Genomic DNA, 27,799 nt, shown 5'->3' on the forward strand with positions numbered 1-27,799 from the left:
TGCTCTTTGACAACTCAAAATATAATAATACTTCAAATATATTTTAGTATTCATTCTTTTTCTAGTCAACGATAACCACGTTGAGTTATCTAGTATGCTAAAGAACTAATGTGGACATCTGAATGTCATATAAATTATTTACTGTTACATCATGTTATCATTTTTCTCATATGATAAGCTTGGATGTAAACCTGATAACTGATATTAAGCAGTGGGATGTTTAAAATGATCGACAAGGTAAAGCACTTGTAACTCAAATGGAATTTTTTAGTTATAGATTTTTTCAAAGACTTTCAGAATATTCTACAAAACGGAGTTTTTTTTTGGTTTTACAGATAGATAGAATGTCAGAAGTAAATTTTTCATCTTTGCGTATAATTTTACTTTTTTATTTTATGAAAACGTTAACCAAGATGGATCTACCGTGTTCGTAAGGCGTACCGGAAAACTAGTATGAAAAATATAGTATGAGAATACTATTTCAAATTAATGATAAATTTGGGGGTTCATTTACATCATCCTTTTCTTTGGGGGTTCATATTGGAATAGATGTTCTTTGTGGTCATAAGATATCACTTAATTATAGGTCATTCTATTAGCTTTGTGAACCAAAATATTGGTCAACTTCTAGTCAAGAAATCAATAGATTGGTCAAAGTCGTACTTATCAGTGAAACTGCAAGCCCTTGATAAAGCTATAGCCTATAAGAGAAGTGGATTGACAGAACTCTACCATCGGAGCTCAGTTCTGAATCTCCTAGGCACCTTTAATCCTACACCGGCTAGAAGTGAAGTGAAGTGATCGACCCGAGTTAGCTTTGCCTCTTATTCCTGCTTTGAATGAAGTGGCAGAATGGGGAGGTCTGCGGAAAGTAACTCCACTCTATCTATCCTGCATCGAAACAAGCGGAGAGGTGGACCCGAAATAGCTCTGCCCCTGAGTCCTCCTCGGGCCATAAAAGCAAAGTGAGGAGGTTTGCCAAGCCAACTTGGCGTCATGAACTCGCTCTGCCCGAAAGAATGGCAATTGCATTGAGGGTCAGCCAGTGTCAAAGATCCGTTGTTCATCCACAAACCTTTATTGTCAGAAAATCTAGTCATGCCAGAAGATACATATATGGTCGATGATTATTCTTATAACGGCCATGCCACGTGACTATCATCGAGCTCGTGTTTTCACAAAGGACCATCTCAGCCGATGCTTCACCACCGTTAAGGAAGACTCTTCTCTCACTGAATTATTTCCTTAACCTACAACCCTTAACTGACTTGAGCGTCAAAGCATCTTTGTGATATTTATTGTCTATCCTTCATGTAACAAAGAAAAATTTATTTCTTTCAACCTAAGTTTCTGTAAAATTTTAAGGCTTCCATAAAATGAAAAGTAGTTGAAGTCCCTAGTGTCTACCTCTATTTTCTGCATCTTTTGCATGTGGAAGAAAAAAAAAATGTAAGAAACAAAAGACAGTTTGATACAAGGTTCAATTAGTCAATCATCATTCTACATTAGCCCCATAAACACGCGTATGTGATGTGTAAGAATAATAGGTAGATTGGGTCCTCCAGAAAAAAAAAAATTATAGGATGGAAAAGAGAATTTCTAACAAGCATAAAATTTCCAGAAGATACAGTAGAAAACTGGTTGATGCATAAAATGCAATAAAAAGAAATGTAGAATTTGAGTCCAATTCGCCCTAAGACAACAAAAGTGACAATTCGACCTCATGATTTCGACCGCTTTTTCTTATGAGAAACAAAACGGATTCTCTGCTTCCCGAGCTCCAAAGTATTGGCGTCTTCACCATCATCTAAATGAACAGCTAAAGTTGATGCGCCGTCAATTGCATTTGTAACTACTCCCTTCTGCCTGCACAAGAAAAGGAACTTGATTTAACCTACGAAGCATATACATATATATTGTTTGGAATCTATTTGTGATTTCAAGACCGTACTTTCAGAGACAAATGAACTGTCGTTCCATCAACATTTACACCGAAATAAATTAACCATGCCCAGTATTATTCACATTTATCATTCAAAATAAATATCATGTCAAGCTCTAAGATATTGTTATTCAAAATAAGAACGAACAAACTTACCAGGACCCATCAGATGGCTGATGAACTTCGAATCTCTTTCCTATTGCATCCTTACCCAACTTCTTCAATGCCGGATTGGCATCACTGTCTGAATGCAAAAGTGCATCACCTTCGTCTTCCCTACCTTCGGTTTTTCCCGAAGTAGGTGACGGTCTCTTCCTTTTCGATCTCTGACCTTTCAAATATGTCTTCTCTTCCTCGCCTTGAGAAAACCATGAACTGCGATTTTGAACATAAGGATTCTTGAACTTTAGTTTCAGTAATGGTTTTGGATCTTTAGGAAGAGACTCTGGAACTGAAGGAGTCATTTTTGGATGCCTCTTCATCGAGACCTCATCGTTTCTCTGTGTGGTTCCTCCAACTATAGGATCTACTGCATCATTTCTGTAGTTCATTTCGGGATAATCAGACTTCACTCTTCCAAACTTTATCACGTTACTTTCTCTGCCTTGATATCTTGAAACTTTTAACTGATCTGCACTATCAAGTTTTGTTCCTGCAAATATGAGGAGAACTCAGATGGTTATCTAACAATCAGAATTAGAATAAATGCATTCAACTATCAAATTATAGCACAAGGAATTAACGAAAGGATGATTTTTATATGAAGAGTGTTCTATGAAAGCCAACTACGATTTGAAAATCAAGCAACTTACCATCACCATGACTATTTATGCCGTAGTGTCCATCAATAATATTTCGTTTACTGGTATCTTCGTAGCCTATTCAGAAAAATCAACCACAAGAGCTAATCAGAAAACAGAATTAGCAGCAGTTGTGCTATTGTAAGCATGTAAGCAGAACAAAGAAATGTCAAATTTTATTCTCTTTCCTTACTATAACTGGAAGTTTCTCAAGAACACTTGCATAGAATGCAAGAACTAGCTAGAGAATTATTCTCATATCGTGGAAAGAAGTGACAAATAAAAGGGCACAAGATCCAATAGACACTTCAGTCAAGATTTAAAAGTAAAAATTGTAAACACTAGGGGGGCGTAATCAGAGTTTTGTAATACAAAATACAGATAAAGGGATGCTGCCAGGGTGACCTAAGAGGCCAACAATATGTATTTTGTGTGGACGATCTCCTCGCCGCGCATAATATCCTCAGATTAAATCTGCTCGATCTAAAATACCTAGTTCCTTGGAATCGGCTAATAAAAATCAGCATAGTTTTGGCATGTAATTACTATTTTAGGCTTAATGTACGACCAACTCATTCAACAAGCTTCTGGTGGTTAGGAAAAATCTACACGGCAAAGAGGTCAAAATTGGTCGTTGGCCCATCACTCGATAGGGTCCTTCATTAGTATAAAACATTTGAATTGTCAATCTAGCGAGCATTTGCAAAAAGGGAACCAAAGACTAACTCCGCATGTAAAAAGCACATACCATTTGAGAATGCTAAATCCTGTTGTCTATTACCGCTTGAAGCTTCAGAAATAGGAGAGCTCGTAATATTTCGATTTCTCCCACCTAAATGTATGACTAGCTTAGTTCCCTTCACAGTCTCTGACTTGCCAGAATGTTTCCCACTACTTTCACCAAGATCAGAACTATGAGATTTACTATTCTTGATGTTAAGAACTCTGGGTGCCCTACCTTCATTACTTACTGCATCCAACCCATCCCCAACCGAATAATGAGGCACACTTCCCACTTGATTACTAGTGCATCTCTCACTGGATCTGCCTTGACCAATGGAAGCAAGATGCGGAAATACATTTTTTGATTCATTTCCACATGACTGCACATTATCCTTCATTTCATCGCCCAAGGTACACTGGTGTGATTGTGAATCATGCAGTCTTTCAAAATTTTGCATATCTGCAGTTTTAGTAGATGAAGCTTGATAGCCTTTTTTCTTGTATTTCTTATTAGATGACTTCTTCCCATATTCCTTTGGATTTTTTGTTGTTTTACCAACTTTAACTGAAATCTTCAAGGATCGTCCATAACCACTTTTTGGCGTAAGAGGATCATCTTCTTCTTCATCTGAATAAGGTGAAATTGAAAAGATTTCTTCTTGAGATGGCAATCCTGCTGCTGCCCTCAAGCTCGCAATTTGTTCTTGATCAGCACTGTCTCTCCTTCTCCAAAGCTCTTGGATAGCATCTTCGTGATCCCTGACCTGGCCATCAAGAAAATCCCTCATCATGTTAGGGACAAAAAGTGAAGAATCATTCCACCCAAAATGAACACAACAGTACCTGGTAGCATTCTCCTCGGCAAGCTGTGCATTTGTAAAATAAATTTCCATCCACTTGAAATTGCAGATAAGTTTCATCACTGTTATACAATGTAATAAGGATAAGTATCTAAAAGACTAAACTGCCGAAAATAAATAAATACATACATTACATATAAAGAATTAAAGATCATTGCAAGAAATTAGCTCTCCCTAAATCAAAGAGACTAAAAGTCGGGTACATTCGCGTTTCCTCTCTAGCCGACTCTTCCGGCTTCTGTTGTTAGGTTTTGCTGTTTTTCTCACTCCTATCTTCTTTCTTATATTCATAGATTTCATCAAGTTCAAAAAATCCAGTTTCTCCATTTCACTGAGGAGAACTTTGAGTAGTTAATGCTTTTTTTAACATTTAATGCTTCCATGATCCTCTTTCAATTGTTTTACATAATATGAACTTTGTATCTTTTGTTGTGTTATCTCTTTGTATAATGGTATGGAATCAGATAAGCTAACCATTTTGTTTAATGATTTCTCAGTGTTCCAGAATACTTTGGGGCCTATATTTTTGCATGGCAGCATGGGTTACTTTTAACTGCAGTTAGATGCACACGCACATTATGTGCCGAAATTGACTGTGCCGTGGACACAGGTTGTCTCTATAAACAAATATCATCCTCTATGGTTCTAGCCATTGAATTCACTATGTATCCAAGTATCAAGGTTTCCAACACAAGAAAATACTGAAGAGAAATTCCATGCTTTACTGGAGTATAGGTATGAACAACTTAAGCTTTTGTCTGAAAGCGAGATTAGGGATAAACCTGATTCCATCACACTGGCAGTGAACCCATTGCTCGCAAGCATCACAGCAAACCATTGGTGTTGATTCTGAATCTCTGTAGACCTACAAATAGGAAAAAGAAGCAACTACTTGTCACTTGAATTGATTTACACTAAAGAAGACAATTACATGATCAGTTTTCTAAGACTTCACAGGAAAACTTACGAATGAGTACACTACTTCAAATAGAAGTAACCCTAAATGATGAGATTGGGAGGTGCATGGATAGCATTAAAATGCAAACGTTTTTCTAGGTTACACACAAGAAACTGAGAAAGTAGTGCTCCAAAATATCCACACAAACTCCACAATCCACACCATGTTACAAATTTAGCACTTCTGCTGCCATTAACTTCGAAAACCAGGATAATTGGTTCAATAACATGAACAGTGCATAGTGAACAGTGAAGGGGTAGGGAACCTCTAATCTGGAGCAGGTTAAAAGGAAAGGGGGCTTGCGGACAAATTAAATTTGTCGTTCACTAAGATACCAAGATTAGATTCCTAAATGTGACTAGCAACAAGTAAACACAATATCTTGAAATCCTTTTACCAAAATAACAGTACCTTCAAACAAACAGGACAATATTTGCCTTTTACAAACAACCTTCCACAAGCATCACAATAGTTATACCCCAGAAACCATCTGCAAAATCAATAATGGACAGTTACTCTCCAACCATATTAGCAAGAAGATGATGGTTACTATGTCAATACGTAAAGAAGGTAAAAAAACTTTGGAGTCCAGTTCTTCATGCAGTTGTTAGCAGCACATCCGCAAGGCAATAAACAAGGATATTTTCAAATGACAAAGGCTAGATTACGACAACACCAAGATTGATAATGACACCCTCATGATATTTTATTTTTAAGCTAATAAGAAGAATTTGACACAACCTGTCTCATATAGGGAAACATCAAAACAACAGACACACCCGTAAAGAAATATACAAAAACCTCTTCATCCATATAAACACAAAATGCTACATCATAACAATTCATACAAAGTCAACCGTACAACTTAAAGTTTATATGGACTAACCAATTGATCGAACAGCACTAGCAACTTTAACTTGTAAATGTAATACGCTCAAGTAGTGAATACCTTGTACTTAGGCCACTACCAGGGACAGTTGATCCGCAACTGTGACACTTCGTATGTTTTGGGCACAAATAAGGTCCGCTAGAAACATTCTGGTGGAGTCAAAAAGGTAAAATAAGAAAATAAGTTACTTCTATTGATCAGTGGAATGTCAAGAGTAGCAAATGGGTTGCAACCAACCTTGTGTGGAGGCTGCTGACAGTAGCAATGGTAAGCCCCATCACATCTTTTACAGAACATTAACTTATTTGGATCTCCAGCTCTGCGGCAAACCTAGAGAATCAGAAATAAATAATTATGTTAATAGTGTCTAAAGGACCACATCAAGTGAAGAGATTGTGGTCAGACAATATTGCTGTCAACTAGATAAACTTTAACACAACGACGAAATATAACGCCTCACATAACACATCTTCCATACTGACTACACCTAAGTGTGTGGGAGAGAACTTACAATTAAATTTCCTTCAACAACAAAAGTATTCGACTACCAGAAAGAATTTGTATGACCCAAATGGTGATTTTGAGAAAGGTACAAGAGATCTTTTAGGGGGTTCTATTAGAAAACAAGCAGTGGGGATACACAAAACGAAAAATGAAAATCTTTAGGAAGCTTCTACAGGAATAGCCCACAACACACTTATAATGATATAATTGTTATGTCGAATCAGAATACGTAATAATTAAGTTAGGAGCATAGAAGGATGACTGCGTTTCAAGTAATTGACCAGAAAACTTTTTTTGTTTGTCTAATATGGTTCCATTAACTGCACAAAATGGTTTGTCAATGAGAATTAGCAACAAGATGTTTCCTGTACTAAATGTGACGCCGACATCATTTTCTTGCAACTAAAACTTGATCAGCCCTAGTTTTTTGTTAGGCATTATTTATGGTACAGTAAACAACTCAGCTTGTATTAAGAAGGCATGATATACACGATAGTTACCTCACATACTCTACAAGAAGGACATGCCCATGAACTCCAGTGAAATAGATCTGCATGAATGCAATACTAACATAATTACCGAAAAAGTAACAAAAAATTCTGTAGTCAATTGTTTAGCAGATTTAACGCAGGCAACAGACCTCTATGCTGAGCCCAATTCTTAATGCAACTCCTATGATATTTCTTGTTGCAAAATTTACATGCTAACATCTTCGTTGCTCTTTCACTTCCTTCATTTTCGCCACTGAAGCATATTCTACACATTATTTTTATGACAGAAGGATCTTCATCTTCTCCAGCAAGAGCATGAGTTTTTTCTCCCTCAAAATCCTGATGTTGCATATCAAAAAACATTTCTTGAGCAAAAACTACATGCATGAAGTCATCATAAATTGCAATTCATACACCAAACAAGAAACAAATACTAATCCAAACAACACTTCAAGCATAAGGCAATTGAAATCAGAACTATTAAAACCTAATACTTGAAAGAAAATCTCACCACCAAATTTCCAGATTCAAACCTTCTTGCAAAATCTTCAGCAGCCAATGAAACGGCAGCCCCTTTCTTCTGCAAAGCAGCTTGTTTTTTCTGAATAGACCAAATCTCATCTCCACCACCACCACCACCGCCGCCACCTCCACTTCCATAATAATCATAACTTCCAAATCCATCAACACCAGTTGGCTTATTACTTGTTACAAGCGGAACTGGTATTACAACTCTTGGAACCAAAACTTGAACAGTTTCTTTCACTTTAGCCCTAAGTGACCATGGATCGGTTAAGAAATCTTCAACCCTAGAAATCTCTTCCAAGAAACTTTTCTTCCGATTCTCAGTCTGAGGAAATCCAACCGAGCAGAAACAAATTCGTCGGCTACAAAAGATTCACAAATCAATTCACAATACATTATTAGAGTCGTAGAGAGAGACAAATAAATTTCTAGAGAGAGAGAGAGAGAGAGAGAGGGGAAGAGAAAGAGAGATGGACGAACCAAGTAATTGGACAAGCGACGTGAAAGGCCATTAGATTTTTGATTTCGGGTGATTAGTTTTCGCGGGATCTCACTTTCAACCTGTTAATCAAAATCGATTTCGAAAATTTTAAAAATTAAAAAGAAGGAAATAGTAAAAGAGAGGAAAATATTTGAGACAAAATATTACAATTTAGGGTCGCCAGGAAGAAGGAAACAAAATCTCGATACCCTACTTCTTTCTTTTATATTTTAAAGTTATATTTTTGGTGTGAAAATAAAATAGCGAAAAGATTAATCTGGCCGTGCCTAAAATTCTCTCGGTTCGTTACTTCTTTTTCTCTAACCGTGATATTTATCACATACATTGTCGTGTCGTGAAGCTATGGTCAAGGTAACCATAGTACGATGGTTAGTACGATGGTCGTGATAAAGTTTTGATGTTTTAGATCAAAGTAAATTTGTATTCACATTTAAATGGCCTTTGACAACACAATAATAAGTAATTATTTTATAGTTATTTTCCAAATAGTCTCCAATTTTGTTACTGGTTTCCTGTCTAGCCCCCTACTTTATCAAAAATATTCAGATGGTCCCTTTTTAAGATTTCGTTATAACACCGTTAACTAGTCATCATTTCTCTCTCTTCCATCTCATCACCTCTCTCTGCCACCTCATCGTCTTCACCGCCAAAGGTCGTCGGTCGGCGACATTCAGACATAAAAGAAAAAAAAATATTCCTCTCTCGTCTCTCTCTCTCTAAAAAAAAAATTATTTCCTCTCTCTTTAAATCATTTTAAAGAGAGAGAGAGGAGGTATGTTCTTTAACAGACCTTCACGGTTTGTTCTTGAACAGACCCTTCAATGGTCTGTTCTTGAATATACATCGTCTCTCTCTCTCTCTATAATATATCTAGAGAGAGGAAAAACAAATAAATATTTTTTTTTAGGGTTGAAGGTTGCTGGCCGACGACCTTTGCCGGTGAAGACGATGAGGTGGCGAGAAGATGAGGTGGTAGAGAGAGGTGATGAGATGGAGGAAAGCGAAATTATGATTAGTTAACGGTGTTATAACGGAATCTTAAAAAGGAGACCATCTTGGTATTTTTGATAAAGTAGGGAGCTACACAGGAAACCGGTCACAAAATTGGGGGCTATTTGGGTAATAACCCTTTTTTTTATTTAAGTAAAAAATAAAAAAATAATTTGTATTTTTTGTCTTCACTTAAATATATAATTTTTTACTTTTGATTTTAAAGTTAAGTTACCTTATCTAAGACAACAAAAACACAAGCAGTATTTTACTTATAAGCAGAAAAGTTAAAAAATTAATTTAGTAACGCAAAAATTTCTGACTGCACTTACGTTAAAATTTGGTTTTCCTTTAAAGTTCAAATTTTTTGTTTCTGACTTCAATATTAGGTTATTTAAGTTCAACGTATACACAAATATTACTTGACTGGTTTTTTTTCTTGTGTACCTCCACTCCCACTATAAAACTTTCACCACCATCACCGTCGCCGCACCTCCACCACCACATCTTCACCACCTCCAACATCACTGTACGTCTGTACCTCCACCAACGCCAGCACTGCACCTCCACCTCCGCCACCAAACATCCACCACCATCGCTCTCACCAAACCTCCACCATCACCACGCGTCCACCATCAACACCGGACCTCTACCCCCATAAAAAACATTGCATTTACACAACCATCACATGACAACCACTGCAACACCTCAACCACCACCACTATCACCGTATTTTCGTCTCTACCACCACACCTCGACCACAAACTCCATACCTCCACCATATTTCCACCACCACCACCACCATCGTGCTTCCACCACCATACCTCTATAATTCCACCATTATGTTGTCAAACTATCTTTGGTGTTTATTTATTTATTTATAAGCAACTAATTTGCCAAATTCACTATTGATATTCTTTTATTTTATTAAAGCAAAACTGCAAAAGTACTTTGATTAAATTTTCTCTTTATCTACTTTTGCAAGTACTTTCACTAGCTTGTACCATCACGTCTTGGTCACCCTACTTTTAAGGCTCCAACACAACTATTTATATCACCACGACCATCACCATTTTTTTTTTTTTGAGAACTACCATCACCATTATCACTACCATATTTGCCACAAAAGGATTCTACCCACCCAACCCGATCAAATCTAAACCCAATTATCATAGATCTGGTTGGAACCCATAACCGAACCGCGGAGACACAACTCACAAGTAAGAAAACGCGTTGCGCGCCAAAACTTCTGTTATAAGCGGGGGATGGCAATTTCGGTAATTTTAAGAGAAAAAAAAAGAAGTTCGGAAAATATGGAGGGAGATAAACGTAGAGGCCGGCAACAATCTGGAGATTATAAAAAATAAGGAGGAGAGAGAGAGAGAAATCGTGGTTTTCATATTTCAATAAATTTCGGGGGTTGGAAGTCGTCGTCGAAGATCCTGTTCTTTCTTGTTCTATATATTTTTCTAAAAGGATCGGAGACGACGATCCATAAACCTAATTCCTCTTCAATCAATTCATAAATCATTCTGTAAACAAATTCCAAATTAGGTTTTTGTTGAATTATATAGTTTTGGAATTTGGGTTTCTGATCAAAAAGAAGAAGAAGAAAGAGGAATTTGTTTTTGTTAGAGAAGGGAAATCAAATGATGGGGGTTATGTCAAGGAGAGTTTTACCAGTATGTGGAAATTTATGTTATTTTTGTCCAGCAATGAGACCTAGATCTCGTCAACCTGTTAAACGTTACAAAAAATTGATCTCCGATATCTTCCCTCGTTCTCCGGTTTCTTTCTTTCTTCTTCTTTCTGGATTTCATTTTACTTAGAATTATTAAATACCTAGCTAGTGCCACCTCTGATCAATCTTTACTTTTTTAGGATGAAGAACCAAATGACAGGAGGATTGGCAAATTGTGTGAATACGCCACAAAAAATCCATTACGTATACCCAAGGTATTCATTCTTTCTTACACATTCTAAACACAGAAGCATATTATATTATAGTCCAAGGAATTAAATTTCGATATATTCCATGCTAAATGATAGAAATATTTCCACTTTCCATGACTCTTAAAATTTCCACCTATACTGAAATTTAATTACTTTCCCCTAACAATGTCTGATCAAGGAATTAAATTTCGAAATATTTCAACCGTAATGACCAAAATATTTCTATTTCCGTGCACACCGAAATTTCCACTGAAACCGAAATTTCATTTCTTCTATTTAACAACAATACCCGTTGCTCAGTATTTTTCTATACCAAATACAAATACTCAGAACACTTATTGGGTACCAACGTAAAAGATTTTTTTCCATGTACAACATGGGTATACATGCACAAAATCGTGTTAGGGCTGTGAAACTCTGGGTTAATGTCATTTTTACGAGGACATGCTAACTGACACATTTGGGGTAAGTCTGTGTCATAGTATTCGGATTTTTGAGGTGTGATATATTTTGTTTTGTACCTATGTCGCATATGAGTACCCGTAGCAGTGGCCATGCCCCATGCTACACGGACTCATACCAAGCATGCTGCAAAAAAGACCAGTTTTATAGAGATTTTGGAACCATTGTTTTATATCTTGTACGCATGTAATTCTTTTGCTGAGTATTTATCGCATATTCTCAGAAAGAGGATAACATCCGATTTCTAATTCATTTTCTTTACTGATAGAAGTGAACCTCATTGACAGATAACAAGTTCTCTCGAGCAAAGGTGTTACAAGGAACTGAGAAGTGAGCAGTTTCGATATGTCAAAGTAGTCATGTGCATATATAGGAAACTGCTGCTATCTTGTAGGGAGCAAATGTGAGTTGTCTCTATCTAAGGATCAAACGAATGTTTTTTTTTGCTTACCAAAAATTTAGTAAATTTGAGGAGATTTGCATGGTAGCTCTAGTAATTTTTCTATCCCCTGACAAGTTTTTTTTTCGAACTGTTTGCATCTTACTGTTGAATGAAAACTTTCTTCATTCTCGGGTATGTTGTTTGTTTACCATTTATTGCTTCCTATAATTTTAAATTTGTTTAATTTAACTTGTTCTTATCATGGAAATACTTGGTATCTCGTATTGTTTTCTCTGTCCTTTATTCGCACCTTTGTTTAATTGATTTCTCGATTCGCTCTTATCATATATTTATGTTGCATATGAGCCTCTCCTAGGTTTTTCAAAAAAAATTTGACCCCAAAAATTATATATTACAGGCCGTTACTTGCAAGTAGCATATTGACTATTATAAACACTCTACTGGATCAAACTCGACAGGACGAGATGCGGATTATTGGATGCGTAACTCTTTTTGACTTTGTAAACGCACAGGTGGAGCCTTGTTACTTGTTTCTTTCACATGCTAGAGGTCACTTGTAAATGAAATGAAGTTATTGTTCTAATTTGTCGTCAATTGTTACTTTTCTTGCTGGAGATCTTAAGATCAACATTCTATGGTTGCGTTGTGACAGACAGATGGTACTTATATGTTTAACATGGAAAGCCTGATTCCAAAGGTCTGTGAGATAGCTCAAGAAATGGGACAGGATGGGAAGGCTCAACAACTACATTCAGCCGCACTCCAAGTTCTTTCTTCAATGGTAATTTATATGGTGCACAAAATGTATCTTTGTTGCATATCGTATTTATTTAGATGGTTCCACTACCAACCCAACTCCGTCTACTCCCGCCCCACCTTTTCCTTTTCCTTTTCCTTTTCCTTTTCCTTTTCCTTTTCACATCATAGTATTTTCTCAAATATTTACTCCTATCTTGCAAAATAAAAAAAATTCACATTTGTTTTTTGTTTCTTTACTTCATTAGCTCCACAGTTGGTGACCAGCTTACATAAACTGTAATGGTAGCAATATAAGATTTTGAAGTTAGTGTGGAGTGTCATGCCTGCAACACTTAAAAATAGGAACCGTGCAGCATGGACTTAATAAATATATTTATAGATTAAACCAAAGATATTATTTCGTTATTTATTGGGAAAGGTACTAACGTTGTATAGATAATACTGAATTATTGATTGGAAAAGGTACACTTGACCTATATGGTTCGAGGTTATAAATGTTACGTTTTGTAGTTACTAGAGTGAAACGATTTTGTTTATTTTGCGTTGGCATTTGTTATCGTTACAATAATCATGGAGATGTTCGCTTCACCATGTTTTGGTTTTTTCAGCTCATACCATCTGTGATTACATTGTTATACTCCATAATTTATATTCAAGAATATTTTGAATTTCCAGAAATACATGTTAGGTGTTTAGTTGTCCTTTCAGCACTAAAAAAAAACTCACTATCCTTTCTTATTTTTATTCTTTGAAACATTGAATAAAATGAAAAAAGAACGAGAGAAACGTCATAACGTCTTTCCTTGCAACTTATCATACATATTTATGTCGTCAAGTAATTTCTGCTTCCACTGATGCTTCTTGATTTGGTGCCCAGGTTTGGTTCATGGGTGAACATTCTCATATTTCGGCTGAATTTGATAATGTAAGTGCATGTAATTTTCTGTTGAAATAATTTTTCACGCATAATGGTTGATTCAGAAATCTGGATAGTCTGAATTTTGAACACTATAGAGCTACGGTAAGTTGGAAATGGGGTGTGAACTAAGAAATGTTCTTTTAGTCTAGTTATTTACTTGATAAGAGTTTTTCTAGCACCAACAATTGCGAAATATTTAAAAACTTTTGTATCTCAGATGTTAGTACATATCACTGCAGGGAAGTACTAGGTTTGATTGTGTCCATTAGACTCAAACATTTTAACCTTGTCCCTGTACCTAGAGAAGAACCTTGTTTTTAAGTTCATCTCCGTGAAATTACCATAGCGTAACTATAAATTTTGTCGTTTGTCACCTTGCAACACTGCTTCTTTTTGTTTCTTACATTTTCTATTTCTTATTTTTTTGTCAGGTTATTTCTGTGATCCTGGACAACTATGGTGATACTAAGAAAGTCAACGAAAACCCTGAACATGACAGGCAAGGTACCCAGAATCACTGGGTGCAAGAAGTGCTTAAATCTGAGGGCCATGTCTCCGCTCCACCAGATACCTTAGAAAGAGTTCCTTCTTGGAGGAGGATAGTGAGTGAGAAAGGTGAAATAAATGTTTCTTTGTAAGTCCTCTTGGGCCCAGTTCCCTTAAATTGAATTTGCATGGTATCTTGTGGCTTCTTTAATGGAGTATTCTCTTCTGTCAACAGAGAAGATTCCAAGAATCCAAATTTTTGGTCCAGAGTTTGCTTACATAACATAGCCAAGCTAGCCAAGGAAGCTACCACTGTTCGCCGTGTCTTGGAGTCATTGTTTCGCTATTTCGACAAGTGCAATATCTGGTCACCTCAGTATGGGCTTCCTCTTACTATCTTGCTGGAAATGCAAGGACTAATGCAAAGCTCTGGTAGGAGGGTTACTCATTTTTTCATTTCTTTATTGAAAATGCACATTACAATTTGCCAGACAGAAGATTTAGGTGGTGTTAGTTTCCTTTTTAAAAATTTGGATTAGAAAATGTTTATTTCATGTATATTTACATATTGTGCACGAGTTGATGTTGATGGATAATTTTTTCTTTATAATAAAACCAAATCTTGGTTGAAACTCAGACATATTTTGAAACTTGTAAGTTTGAGACATAGCCATGTTTAAAACCTAATCAATTAGATAGATAATAGAATACACAAACTCATGTTTAATATACAAAAATCGGTACAGATTTTAGACGCCAAGTTAATCGAGCTTTTGTGCCATCTAATGACAGCACACCCTTTTCTTTGTGCTTCTATACTGTACCTGCCCTGAATGTTGTCATCCGTTGATTTTTCCTCAACTTGCAGGTCAGAACACACACTTGTTATTATCAATTTTAATTAAGCATCTGGATCACAAGGATACCATAAAACAACCTGACAAGCAGCTGGACATTGTCGAAATAGCCACTTCCCTTGCTCAGTACTCGAAGGCTCAAAACTCTACAGCGTTAATTGCTACCATATCTGATCTAATGAGGCATATGCGGAAAAGCATGCACTGCTCGCTTGATGATTCAAACATGGGACCTGAAATAATCAAATGGAACAGGAAATTTCGAGAAGCTGTTGATAAATGCCTTATTCAGATAATAAATAAGGTGTCTTTTATAATTCTGTGTTAAATTAAACCTCTTAGAGTTAGCATGGTCAGAGATATTGATGCTTCAACTCAAATACTTTTGTTAAGCATATGCAGCTTTTATTTCTGAAATATAAGTTTTGTAATTCAGTATTAACTTGAAAACTGATACTTAGTCGAACTTGTGAATTTTCAAAACTTGTATAAATTTTTTAAATTTTGGATTTGATTGGATTACAGGTTGGAGATGCTGGTCCTGTTCTTGATACAATGTCGGTGATGTTGGAGAACATCTCCTCTGTTACAGTTCTTGCCCGCACAACAGTTTCAGCGGTATACCGTATTGCTCAAATGACAGCGTCTGTACCAAATTTGTCATATCAAAATAAGGCAAGTGAGGGAGTTTCTTATTTCATGTGTATACTCTATTACGTTTATGAGTCTTATTGTTTCAGGTATATTGCTAAATATGAAATTTATTATGTTATGCAGGCTTTTCCTGAAGCGTTGTTTCATCATTTACTCGTAGCAATGACCTACCCAGACCATCAAACACGGGTGGGAGCTCACCGTATATTTTCCGTTGTTCTTGTGCCATCATCTGTTTGTCCTCAACCTTCTTCGACAACTGCTCCAGAGAAATTTGATCTGAGGAGGACTCTATCAAGAACTGTATCTGTATTTTCCTCTTCCGCTGCTCTTTTTGAGAAGCTAAGAAAAGAAAAATCTCACTTTCAAGAAAATTCTAGTGGGGTGATTACTGATAGTCTGCCACCAAAAAGTAACAATGATCAGCTTCTGAGCAAAATAAAGTCGTCTGTGAGTAAAGCATATAGTAAGAACATCTCGCGATTACCTTCAAGTAAGGACGGGAAGCATGCCAGTTGCTCGTCTACAGATGAATTGCATGACAGTGTATGTCTTCTCCATCAAATGTCTTTCATTTGTGAAGATATTTTTTCTGGAAAGCATTGACCTTTTGACCCCAAACATAGCATTCATTCTCATTTTTCAGGACAGAACATCCCTCCGGTTAAGCAGTCGTCAGATTGCTCTTCTTCTTTCCTCTATTTGGGCACAATCCATATCTCCTGAAAACGAACCAGAGAATTATGAAGCTATTGCTCATACTTACAGCCTAGTTCTTTTGTTTTCTCGAGGCAAGGTGAGAATGTTTTCTTTCTAGATATGTTTAAATTTGTGTTCCAATTTTACAGAGAAGAAAACTTACTAGAAACTAAAAACTTTGGCTGAAGATGTAAACCAATAAAATCTCTCAACTTATGAGAAGGCTAAGATATTATTGGATGATATGATGTTTCAATTCGTAGGACAACTCTTTATATAGGAGTAGGGGCTTCCTAATATCAATTCCAATTGAAATCTAGGATTCCTAATCATCCTATTCTTTTAATAACCAAAAGAAATACCAAGTATATAAACTACTAAATAAGATATATGCCTAGTAACCTATAATAAGAAAAAACTGCTAATTTCTATAGGGTACAATTCTATTAAGTTCCTTTGTATGAGCTTGCATAGGGAAATAAAAAAATCAATTTCACCAACAACTATTCGAATTTGCAAACATACATTTGCAAGATTCCCTTTGAATGTATTTGAGTAGAGAAAACAAAAATTTGAGTTTGCAAACTAAAATTCTTTTGTATAAGTAGAGAAAACGACTGTTTGAAGCTGAGCAGTACGACTCGGACTCGGACTCGGCTCGGCCAAGGTCCGAGTCCGAGTCAATATTTCAGCTTCCTGTGTCATGAGGTTTGCTGCCCACAGCTTCCACGCTTCTTTTGTTTAGCATAACTGCCATAATTTGTTACTAATGCATGTAAATAATATGATTAACATGATAATTCGTAATATAATCAAGTTCATACTTCAAAACTAAATAACTAGTAGAGTTAGCCAGTTACGAACAACTAAATATCAATTGCAAGTGTCCATAACTATATAATATGCTTATCTTTTTAGTAATTATTTCTAATTAGGTACAAACTAGTAAATAGAATATAAAAATTAGCATTCATACTTGAAAAATAAAGAGAAAAACAATCATATCCGAGTCAAAACCCGAGTCTCGAGTCAGCCCGAGTCACTCGGGGTAACCCTAAACTCGGGAACTCGGCGGGACTCGGCTCGGTGTATGGCCGAGTCCGAGCCGAGTCCCGAGTCACTCGGCAGAGTCCTACTGCATAGGTTTGGAGAAATGAATAACGGTGAACACTATCATCGAAAACATTTCTAAATATAGAAATTTCATTGACATTTTACATATAAGCAGAGAGTTATACGTTTAAAGTAATAAATATAAAATAAAAGAGTTCGTTACAAGAAAAAAGGTAATTTTGTCTATGCTCATCTTCTTTTTACATTTTGAAATGTTGTTGCCTTTTTCTGAAGCCCAAAAAAATGAAATAAGAGAGTTCGTTTACAAAAAAAAGGTAATTTTGTCTATGCCCATCTTCTTTTTACATCTTGAAATGTTGTTGCCTTTCTCTCATAGCCTAAAACTTGATTGCCTCTATTCAAGGTTAACACGATGTAGATTATTGTTAATTCCTCGGTATGTATGGCAACGTAAAATTTTAGGAATCCTAAATCTGAAGGTATCACATATTCACAGTTCTTTGTTTTGTATTGGACTCAAATCCCACCCTACCCCCTAAGATTTGGTAATATTTTTTTTCTATGCATAAAGTTTATCCTAGTGGGAGTTCAAGAGTTATCACCTTATTTGTATTGTATATCCGTAAAGTTTTTATTTTCGTTCTGTTAGCTTGGTCATTTCAATCAAGTAAAAACATAAGGTTTCGAAGAGATTTTCGACATTGATTGATGGTATATCCTTAATTTTCTTTTCGTTTATCTACAATATGTTATGCTTAATCAAACTTTTACATTATAAATATTTATTATCAAATACAAAACATGCGGTAGTTAAAAAAAAAAAAATACAAAACATGCGGCTATGAGTTCCTTTGTCCTACGTTGTTTTCTCGTTTCTCTTGTCTTGTAAAGGTTATAAATCTTAACTCATTTCACAATTCATATTCCAATTGTTAATATGCTATACACTTTGTTCTCCTGGTTATGTTTCTTGTGAGTTCTTTATGGTCATGTTTTCTACTTATGTTCTTAGAGCTTTATACGTCTTGCAGAACTCCAGTAACGAAGCTGTAATCAAAAGTTTTCAGCTGGCATTTTCCTTGAGGAGAATTTCCCTTGGAGGAGGTAAAATCATACAAACAGTCACTTCTGTATGTTTCCACATAAAAGCAACAATCAGTTTTTTCATATCCACACCTTGAGAAATACGTGTTTCTATATAAGGATCTTCTTATGTTTAATAGATAATTTCTTACATAAATTGTGGATTAATTACCAAGTATCTTACATTGTGAGATATGTGATACTTGGCCCACTGATGCTTTTACAGGTCAACTACCCCCATCGCGTCGTCGATCTCTCTTCACGTTGGCTACATCTATGATCATCTTTACATCAAAAGCCTACCACATATTCCCTCTTCTTGCTCGTACTAAAACATTACTTACTGATAAAACTGTACGTATCTTTTGCTAAACTATCTGTAGGTTCATAATTTGTCTATGGAACTAAACATTTAGGCTTGTCAATTTTGATTCCTGTCCGCTTTAATGCATAGGGAAATTTGGCCAAAACTCCCTAAAAACTTTGGCCTTTGGTTAAAAAGGATTGGACAATTTTTTATGGGCTTCAGCTCCCTGTGGCATTTTTGTAAATTATCTAATATAGGGAAAAGACAAAACTGACCTTATTGCAAACTAGTTTGCAAACCAGTTTGCAAACCAATTTGCAAAGCAGTGCAAACTAGTTTGCAAGGCAAACCAGATTGCAAACTAGTGCAAACCAGTTTGCAAATCAGTTTGCAAAGCTTTGCAAGGCAAACCAGATTGCAAACCAGTTTGCAAATCAGTTTGCAAATCAGTTTGCAAAGCTCTGCAAGGCAAACCAGATTGCAAACCGATTTGCAAAGTAGAGCAAACCAGTTTGCAAATCAGTTTGCAAACTAGTTTGCAAAGCTTCGCAAAATCAAACCCTAACAAAATAAGTAACTAAGAAGTAAGATTATATAAAATGTGAGGGTTTTTGGAAAATCTGAGGGTGTTTCTAAAATTTTCCTTTATACAAAGGTCAATTCAGGTATACAAAATTAAGGGATTTTTAGAATTGTCCTTCAACCCTATTTCCAAACTTTTCATGGTGCCTAGAAGGAAAAAAAGATAACTTGTCTTTTTGACAAAAAAAAACAAAAAAATTGGGTCTCCAGCCCAATTTCCTGTAATGCATATAGGTTATAGACGTGATTGATTGCCAAAATATTGGAGAAACTGGTATTTTGGAGCCTGCTGAATTTTAATCAGCCTTACTTGTCTTGTATGCCTATACCAGGTTGATCCATTTTTAAACTTAGTCGAGGATTCCAGACTACAGGCTGTTAAAAGAGGATCTGTTTATGGATCAAAAGAAGATGATGCTGCTGCGTTAAAGTCTCTTTCAGCAGTGGAAATTACAGATGATCAGTCCAAAGAATCTTTGGCTTATATGGTTGTGAAGGGCCTTGGGAACTCGTCCAACGTAAACCTCATACGAATTTGCTTATACATCTCTAAATTTTTTTATACACTTTCTATCAAATTTATTTGTAGTTTGTCGGAAATGGGTATATTTGACTTATGAATCTTCATGTAGGCAGAGGCATCCACCATGATGGACCAATTGCTAAATGAATTTTTGCCTGATGATGTCTGTCCGTTGGGAGCCCAGTGTTTCATGGAAACACCAGGAAAAACGTCCCCCTTTTGTCCAATAGACCAATCATTAGACGAGGTAAGTAACTCTCATAGCTTCTCACATCTCCAAATCTTGAAATGTATGTAACCTAGTACTTGTTTCTGTTCAGGATATACATCCAGTTTTCACAATAGATGATGATGCTGTTAATGCAGCATCTGAAAGTCAGACCAATCCATTGTCAGTCCTGGCTGTGCATTGCCCTAATCTTTTGAGTGTCAATCAATTACTCGACTCGGTACGGCTATCCATCTTTAATTTATTATTCATTCAAGATAGTATCATATCCTTAAACAAAAGATGGAATAGCAAGAACATCATTTTTTTCTTCTCTAAGATATGGGCTCCAAGTCTTTGAGTTCTCAGGCCTGTATAAACCTTTACTGCGATTTTCCCACAAATCAAGTATTTCTTTTTGCAGGTTTCGGAGACAACAAACCAAGTTGGAAGATTCTCTGTCTCCACCACACCTGACATCCCTTATAGGGAAATGGCTAGTCACTGTGAAACCCTTCTTATGGGAAAGCAGCAGAAGATGTCCACGTTGATGAGCACCCAACAGAAACAGGATAATTTTATCGACATTCTATCGCATGACCACAACAATGGGATGACAAAATTACCCTCTAGTCCCGTATTTGATATGGTACGTATCTTTCTTTATATTTATGAATTATGATTGCATGCCTTAAATAATTGATAGACAATATTCAAACAACAATTGTTACAGCGATGCGTGTGTGTTACCATACACATTTGGTTTGACCGAAGTAGTTGGACTAGGGACTCAGTTCAGGCTTGACTAGGGCCAACGACTCGAGCCTGTAGGAGTAACAAGATACATACTATATAGGGAAGAGAGTCGGCCATCATGTACGAGTTTGGTACTTCTTTTTCTATATGAGCTTCTTCTTCGTCTTCTTCTGCTCCCTTCGACTTGTTTCTCTCTTTTTGTCTCTAAAATCCTCAACCGTACATAGAGAATATGAAGGGATGAGCTAGAGCATATTGATGAAGTAAGCTCGGTATTGACCTACTTCCAAGTTTGAGTTACTCGAGAGCTCGACTAGTTTGCTTCAACTCGTTTTCCCCCACAAGTGGATCCCGTTTTAATAGCTTCAATTTAATTAAATGCATTCATTAAGAAACAAAGGCTTCTTAACCCCATGAGCAAAGGTACTCTTCGCTCTTTCAAATATTAGGGGATGTCACTTTCCTTTCTGCCGATTTTACTTAAGGTGATTTTACTTAAGGCGATTTTACGAATCTCATATAATGATCCAGTCTGCCGATTTTACTTAAGGCGTGTAGAACGAAAGTGACTTTCCTTTCTTTCTGTTGACATACATTACATGCATAATATTTTACATCTGAATTAAAAACTGCAGGCTTGCAACCCTTTCCTTGATAAGAGCTCCGGTGCTAATCTGTATAAACCAGCTATTGGCAGCTATCCACCTTGTGGCGCTGAATACCAACATCATCCCGACTTCTTCAGGTTACCAGCATCAAGTCCATACGATCATTTCCTAAAAGCTGCTGGCTGTTGATATGACAAGTTCCCCCCGGGCGGACATCTAATCTGAAAGTAGCCTAATAGATCTGGAAGAACATGAATTAAGCCTTCCTGGATAATCAAACATCTTGACTTCTCGAACCTAAAACAAGATTGTGAAATACTAGAGGTTCGTATGTTTGGGTATTTGAATTTGGAGTGGTTTTCTTCTTGCTGCTCTATATTGGAGCAGGAAAAGCAGTAGGAAATCTCTTTTAATTGTCGAGGTCTATAGAAGACTTCTGCATTTTTTAAATATCTTTTTCATTTTTTCATTGTAGCATAATTCTTGTATACATCATATATTCGTGTATTTTTTTCTTGATGTTTCTTTGTAGATGGTCAATGAAGTTGCTGTAATGTTTTCAAGGGTTTGATTGGTAAATGTTACTGTTTATAACAAACTATATCACTATATTTATTATTTATTTTACTTTTTTCTAACTGGTTTTATGAGTTTGTATATAAGCTTGTATTTATTTCATTCCACAAACATTCTTGATAAAAAGACAAACTTCCTCTCAAGAAATTCTAGGTCTTCCCTCTCCTTCATCTTCGCCTTCTTCTCCATCTCAACTTTTTGGAATTTAGAGAGAACAAGCTAGTAATCTTCTAGGAAACAACGAGGAAGGTGAAGTTTCGCCGATCATAAAAATCTGGTTACGTAGAAGATGAAGAAGCTTGAAAAAATAAAGAAACAAACTTCTTTTCGTCTCTCCTAACTTGTTTATTGCAATGAACTTTGTAGATCAGGTTAAGTTTTTATTATGGATGAATAGATAATATGGTTTTAGAGATTTCTACTTCAACTTGATTGCGTTATTGTTTTAGTTATGGATGAAGACTTGGTTTGTTCTTATGGATGAAGACTTTGATTTGTTTTCATTTCATTGACTATCAGCATCAAGTTATAAAGAATAAGAAGCTTCAATAGTTCTTTTTTCGTCCCAAAATAGCAAACCGTGTTTGCGAGATCCGAAATCTCCGAGGTCTAAAAATCGAGTTTGCATTCTGCAAATGGAATTTGCTAAATCAACATGTCTTCTTCTTCGATTACGAGTGTAGAGTTTGGATGGAACTGTCTTCTTCGATTACGAGTGTATAGTTGGGGGTTGGGGGGGTTGGGGGGGGAGGGGGGGGGGGGGGGGGGGGGGAGGGGTTTGTTTCCACAAACCGTGGGTATTAGAGGTGAGCAGCGATCGATTGGCCGATCATTTAAGTTTATAATTGAGAACTTAAAAAAATAATTTCTTAGTTTACTACTTCTAAAATAATGATAATTAAATTATAGTATTATATAATGAACTATAGTGGTGTGTGGTTCCAGACAGTTTCTAAAACACAAACCGGAATCATGGGAAAAGTTTTGGAAGAAACTCGATGTTGTTCCAAGAGTCCAAATGTTTATTTGGAGATTAATGATGAATGCCCTCCCAACGAAAGTGAAATTGCTAAAATATAACTACTCTAAACTATGTCAACTATGTTACGAGAAGGATGAAGACACTGATCACCTATTCATAGAGTGCAAATTTGCCAAAGAAGTTTGGTTTCGTTCACCACTCGGTTTTCGAGTTGAGGCAGGGAAAACAATTGTTGAAATACTCCAACATTGGATCAATCGTAAAATAGAAGATGAAGGTGTTCAATTGAGTTTCTACCTATTGTGGCACATTTGGAAAACAAGGAACAAGAAAGTGTTTGAAAACAAAGTTCCACAGAGCATCAAGGTGATTAAAGACGCCATTAACATGTGGTCAGATTTTCAAAAGAGAGGAAAAACAGAAATTAGTCCCAATATAGAGAACGAAATCATTGACGAGTCGAGCAAGACTTGGAAACCACCAATAAGCTACAAAAATTGAAGCATTCACATTCCGACATATTCCGAGAACCGCAAATAAAGTCGCTCATGCCTCATGCTATAGTTAAGAATGCTTTAGAATTCAACATTTGTAAACAATTGAGGGAGACAGAAGTCCCATCTTGCATTGTTAGTCCATTAAGATTCGATAGAACTAATATTGTAATCGACAATCCTATTGATTAATAAAAGGCGACAACCGCTCTTCATCATCAAAAAAAAAAAAACCGGAATCAAACTATATCAAAGTCAGTTGATCGTTTTTCAGCTGAACTGATCGAACATTGTTCGATTTGGTTTGACCAAGTTCGATGTGGTCGGATTAGCGGACCGTTGTTCACCCCTGGTGGCCATACTAAACGCTCTTAAAAATGGTACTAGGGCACATGATAAAAAAAAAATTACCATCAGGCGGCCTGCACTAAATAAAAAAATTGTCGAAGTGTTGCGAAAAGAAAAAGAGGTCTGTGCTCTTCGTTGAGAAATTATTATACGGGACGGAGAAGGAAGACGGAGGAGGACTCTCATTTCCTTCTTCCTTCTACTCGTTCCCTTGTTATGAATTTAACTTCTACCTAATTTCTCAAAACCCTAGATTAAGGGATCGCCCATCCTCCACAAGGTCAGATTGATTTTCTTTTCATTTTGTTTATAGGAATTTTTCTTCAGTTTCATGCTTTTTTAACTTGTTTTCAGATAGATGATCTATTTTTATTATGGAAATCTAAGTATTAATAAACTGTAAATTTGTTTTTTTTTATCAGATGGATGATCAGTTTGTGTTTAATCTGAGTACTGATTTATACATTTTGAATTTCTCTGCAGAATACTATATAATTAAGAGATAAACTCTAACTGTTTTATGATCAGCCAGCCCTAATGAAGAATGTTCAGGACAACCAAAACATTCAATCACTAGCTGGTAATTCTCATTGTTACTTTGCTTTTTCATTATATACTCATCTAGGTTTTATGTAACTTATTTTGAAGAACACCTTTCAATACAAAATGGCTTTAAAAATGAAATTTTGATGCTTAGGTGTACCTTATTGATCTTTCTGTGATATTCAACATCAACTGTTGTCATTCCACTGGAGTTATCTCTTAAAAGTTCAGAACAAGTATCTATCTCGAATTTTCGCATATTCTTTTTAGTAGCTGAAAATGTGTGAAGTTGAGATTTGGGCTTGTGTTTATGATCTAACTCTTATATAGGGATAAAATCGCATAATTGATCGTGTTAAGCAAGTAAAATGCTTTCAGATATACTGAGAAGCTTAGGTCTCCGCTACCATTTTTACTGCCATAAAATGATGGAATCCCATGTAATGAAATTGTCAATTGTTTAATTCCTTGTATATTTGCATTTTACTGCGTTTACTTTCTTTTCTGTAATTTGTAATTCCTTTGGGCTCTCGTAGTATTACGTAACCAGGCAGGCAGTGGATTAACTAATTTAGTAGGAGTGTGATCATTGGACGAGTCAATTTTTGGTTTTTGGGGTTGTTCAATGCAATAAAGAGGAGAATCTTAGGAATACTTTTTATGGGAAGTGTCGATCTGTGGAGTTGTGGAGATACGTACTGTAGTTAGCTATGTACGTTCTATTCTCCCAGAAAGACATACCGCTGTCTTTGGCACCAGGACATCGAGAACTGCATGCATAGATTGGACAGTATTTATTAGTTTATTAAGCATTTGTAGTTTTTTGTGTGAGTATACAGTAAGTAATTTCTTGAAATAGTTTTTCAGTTTTAGGAAAGTTGGTTGATTTTAGATTAAGGTACGGGGTTTCCTTTATAGAGCATCCCCAGCACAGAAATAATCATCTTCATATTTTTCTGTTTGGGAAGACTTCTACTTGTATATTCCTTCCTATATTTTCAAAAGCCACTGATAATTTAAGCTAAAGTAGGAACTAAGAAGCATATGCAATGTTCATGTCTTCTTTTCCCCAAAATGGATGTTAGTTATTTAATAGTTTGACACACAAGTTTTGTGAAAAGGGGGGATTTAGATAGCCTTGGTGACTAGAAATAGAAGACATACTCAAATTTTCATGCCACATCTGCTTCACATTGGGTGTGGTATTTGCATTAGAAATGACTTTTGGTTTACTCTAGTTGTCTCCGAATAGGACGATTTCCCATTTGGGCGATTTAATAAGCCTTCTTCTATTAGAATTAGGTCTCTTTTTGAGTAAAGATGCTTATCTATTATTAATAAGGGTTAGAGTGCTAGACCATCTATATAACTTGGAGTTGGCAAGATCTAGGTGAATAATATAATTTTATATGAAAAAGATGAATCCTTATTTAATCCTTGGCGAAGGAAAGTCGTTAGTTCCAAATCCAGTTTTTATTGATTGAGCTTCTTTAAAAGCTTCAGCCTACTAGTTACGGAAACTAATTTGCGTCACAAAATTAGAATTTTATTGAACACATTTGGAAAAGACCTAGAATAGGATTCTCATCTAGAAATAAGACTAACTCCAAGACTACAGTAGGTGAAAACTGCACTTTGGGGCATATATAATTCTGCTGTTTGTTACGTCTCGGGCTTGTATGTTACATGGCTAAGAAAAAAGTATCACAATTATAACATTCTTGGTACAGATCCAGATGGTGTTATTGTGTTAATGAAACAATTGCTGACTTGCTTCATTTGTGCATGCAGAAGCTCCTCTAGAGACTCGTCCTAAATCGAAAAACCTTCATGAAACCAAAAAAGTAAGTTGGAGAAGTTGTCTTTTCGGGTTATACAAATAATGGGTTTCTGAACTAACATGTTCAACTAAATTTGGACGAAATTCAACATGCTTTGCGTGTAAAATCCACTTAATTGACTTATTATTCAGAAGTTATTCGATTGTTCAGCATGCAGAAGAACTCATTTTAAGATTTATGGGTTCACTTTTCAGGAAACATCTCGTGGTGACACGACTATAGAGGAAAGGATCAGAGCAGCAGATGAAAGGAAAAAGGAAGGAAATGTGTTTTTCAAGGATGAAAAATTGACAGCAGCAATGCAACAGTATAAAATGGTAGCATATTTGTTATTTTCCCAATCTTCCCTTCAATATTTTTCTGTTACGAGTCTATACAGGTGCTGATCTTAATTCATACCATCAGGCAATATCATATTTGGGGAGTAATAGAATGTTACAGTTATCTGGGAAGCAACGAAGCATGGCTTTAGATGTGAAGAACACATGCCACCTCAACATGGCAGCATGTTTAATAAAGCTCAAGCGTTACGAAGACGCCATATTGGAGTGCAGCATTGTAAGTCTTACTGTGCCTTGAGATTTGGGTTATTAAAGAATAAGAGCACTTCAGTCAAGTGGCACATGTAAGCTTCACATGTATCCCGCTTTGACCCTAAGATAACATAATACCTCATCTCATGGTGGTAGTGTGAGTTATCAATCTTTGAGGTGTAATCTGAAAAGTTAATTGTATCTAGACTCGGGGATAACCTAAATAGACCATAAGGTATTTTGCGAGACACGTGCATTTCAAATATATACCACTTCGACACCAAGATGACGGAATCCGTTATCTCGGAATGGTAAGGTGAGTTACCAATCTTTGAGGGGAGTAACCTAAACTGGTAACTAAATTTAGGGAAACCGCGAAAAAAAAACCCGTCCAGTCTTTTTTAGGCGAGTTACCAATCCGTTATCTAATCAGGTCATTCTGTTTTTTCAGGTGTTGGCTGATGATGAAACCAACGTAAAGGCACTATTTAGGCAAGGAAAGGCGAAGGCAGAATTAGGGCAAACAGATGCGGCGAGGGTTGACTTTCTTACTGCTCGTAAATATGCACCTGAAGAGAAAGCGATAACCAAGGAATTACATTTACTCGCTGAACAAGAGAAAGCATTTAAACAAAAACAAAAAGACTTTTACAAGGGAATTTTTGGTCCTAGCCCTGAAACAAAAGAGACGTCCGAGCAAACCATAGACGGGATATCGGAAGAGAAATCAACATCTGAACTGGGATTCAAACTCAAAAGGAGATGGCAGCAAAATTTGAATTTGGAAACTTCTTCGCCTACTTATGAGTCTGAGTTTGAAAACAAAAAGGATGTATGAACTGGGCAACTAATGTATCAACTCCTCTCTCTCTCTCTCTCTCTCTCTCTCTCTCTCTTGATGAGTTGTGTCTTTGTACAAGTTGAACTTATATCATCTGCTCAATATAACTTATTGATTGACCTAA

At 36.1% G+C, this 27,799-nt stretch overlaps 3 protein-coding genes across 4 annotated transcripts; 2 read left to right on the forward strand and 1 right to left on the reverse strand.

Annotated features, from left to right (window-relative positions):
* Window positions 1–1,467: 1,467 nt before the first annotated feature.
* LOC147541594 (PHD finger family protein) lies at window positions 1,468–8,547 on the reverse strand. The gene is made up of 14 exons (XM_086636906.1): window positions 8,342–8,547; window positions 8,173–8,253; window positions 7,679–8,054; window positions 7,317–7,506; window positions 7,177–7,226; window positions 6,410–6,502; window positions 6,233–6,321; window positions 5,695–5,773; window positions 5,108–5,190; window positions 4,309–4,387; window positions 3,491–4,229; window positions 2,755–2,820; window positions 2,099–2,594; window positions 1,468–1,866 (listed from the first exon to the last, which is right to left on the reverse strand). The coding sequence occupies exons 2-14, from the start codon at window positions 8,202–8,204 to the stop codon at window positions 1,722–1,724; spliced, it is 2,517 nt and encodes an 838-aa protein (XP_086493032.1). The 5' UTR covers window positions 8,205–8,253; window positions 8,342–8,547; the 3' UTR covers window positions 1,468–1,721.
* A 1,693-nt stretch (window positions 8,548–10,240) lies between these two features.
* LOC147541595 (protein SEMI-ROLLED LEAF 2-like) lies at window positions 10,241–22,152 on the forward strand. 2 transcript variants are annotated; one of them, XM_086636907.1, is made up of 19 exons: window positions 10,241–10,971; window positions 11,066–11,140; window positions 11,887–12,002; window positions 12,400–12,514; window positions 12,655–12,783; window positions 13,639–13,686; window positions 14,112–14,314; window positions 14,402–14,598; window positions 15,035–15,327; window positions 15,549–15,698; window positions 15,801–16,223; window positions 16,324–16,473; window positions 18,482–18,554; window positions 18,760–18,887; window positions 19,755–19,940; window positions 20,055–20,192; window positions 20,266–20,394; window positions 20,578–20,802; window positions 21,545–22,152. In XM_086636907.1, the coding sequence occupies exons 1-19, from the start codon at window positions 10,834–10,836 to the stop codon at window positions 21,704–21,706; spliced, it is 3,078 nt and encodes a 1,025-aa protein (XP_086493033.1). In that variant the 5' UTR covers window positions 10,241–10,833; the 3' UTR covers window positions 21,707–22,152. The 2 variants fall into 2 exon arrangements, with proteins under 2 accessions (XP_086493033.1, XP_086493034.1); XM_086636908.1 differs by having other exon boundaries at window positions 10,470–10,971; window positions 12,659–12,783.
* Window positions 22,153–23,845: 1,693 nt separating this feature from the next.
* On the forward strand, window positions 23,846–27,799 carry LOC147541596 (peptidyl-prolyl cis-trans isomerase FKBP42-like). Its single transcript, XM_086636482.1, has 6 exons — window positions 23,846–24,197; window positions 24,401–24,497; window positions 26,252–26,304; window positions 26,496–26,618; window positions 26,707–26,859; window positions 27,286–27,799. The coding sequence occupies exons 2-6, from the start codon at window positions 24,455–24,457 to the stop codon at window positions 27,670–27,672; spliced, it is 759 nt and encodes a 252-aa protein (XP_086492608.1). The 5' UTR covers window positions 23,846–24,197; window positions 24,401–24,454; the 3' UTR covers window positions 27,673–27,799.

The sequence above is a fragment of the Eschscholzia californica genome, unplaced genomic scaffold (genome assembly GCF_041429995.1).
Source record: "Eschscholzia californica isolate CP2 unplaced genomic scaffold, dmEscCali1.0.p SCAF_4, whole genome shotgun sequence".
Lineage (NCBI taxonomy): Eukaryota > Viridiplantae > Streptophyta > Magnoliopsida > Ranunculales > Papaveraceae > Eschscholzia > Eschscholzia californica.

Bases quoted from the DNA above. Each gene is read 5' to 3' on its own strand.
- LOC147541594 (XM_086636906.1), bottom strand. From the start codon at position 8,204: ATGGCCTTTCACGTCGCTTGTCCAATTACTTG. The intron at 6,322-6,409 runs GTTGGTTGCAAC...TGACTCCACCAG, and splicing joins GTCAGCAGCCTCCACACAAG to AATGTTTCTAGCGGACCTTA. The intron at 2,821-3,490 runs GTATGTGCTTTT...TTTTCTGAATAG, and splicing joins GGATTTAGCATTCTCAAATG to GCTACGAAGATACCAGTAAA.
- LOC147541595 (XM_086636907.1), top strand. From the start codon at position 10,834: ATGATGGGGGTTATGTCAAGGAGAGTTTTACCAGTATGTGGAAATTTA. The intron at 16,224-16,323 runs GTATGTCTTCTC...CTCATTTTTCAG, and splicing joins CAGATGAATTGCATGACAGT to GACAGAACATCCCTCCGGTT. The intron at 19,941-20,054 runs GTAAACCTCATA...ATCTTCATGTAG, and splicing joins GCCTTGGGAACTCGTCCAAC to GCAGAGGCATCCACCATGAT.
- LOC147541596 (XM_086636482.1), top strand. From the start codon at position 24,455: ATGAAGAATGTTCAGGACAACCAAAACATTCAATCACTAGCTG. The intron at 24,498-26,251 runs GTAATTCTCATT...TTGTGCATGCAG, and splicing joins AAACATTCAATCACTAGCTG to AAGCTCCTCTAGAGACTCGT. The intron at 26,860-27,285 runs GTAAGTCTTACT...CTGTTTTTTCAG, and splicing joins CCATATTGGAGTGCAGCATT to GTGTTGGCTGATGATGAAAC.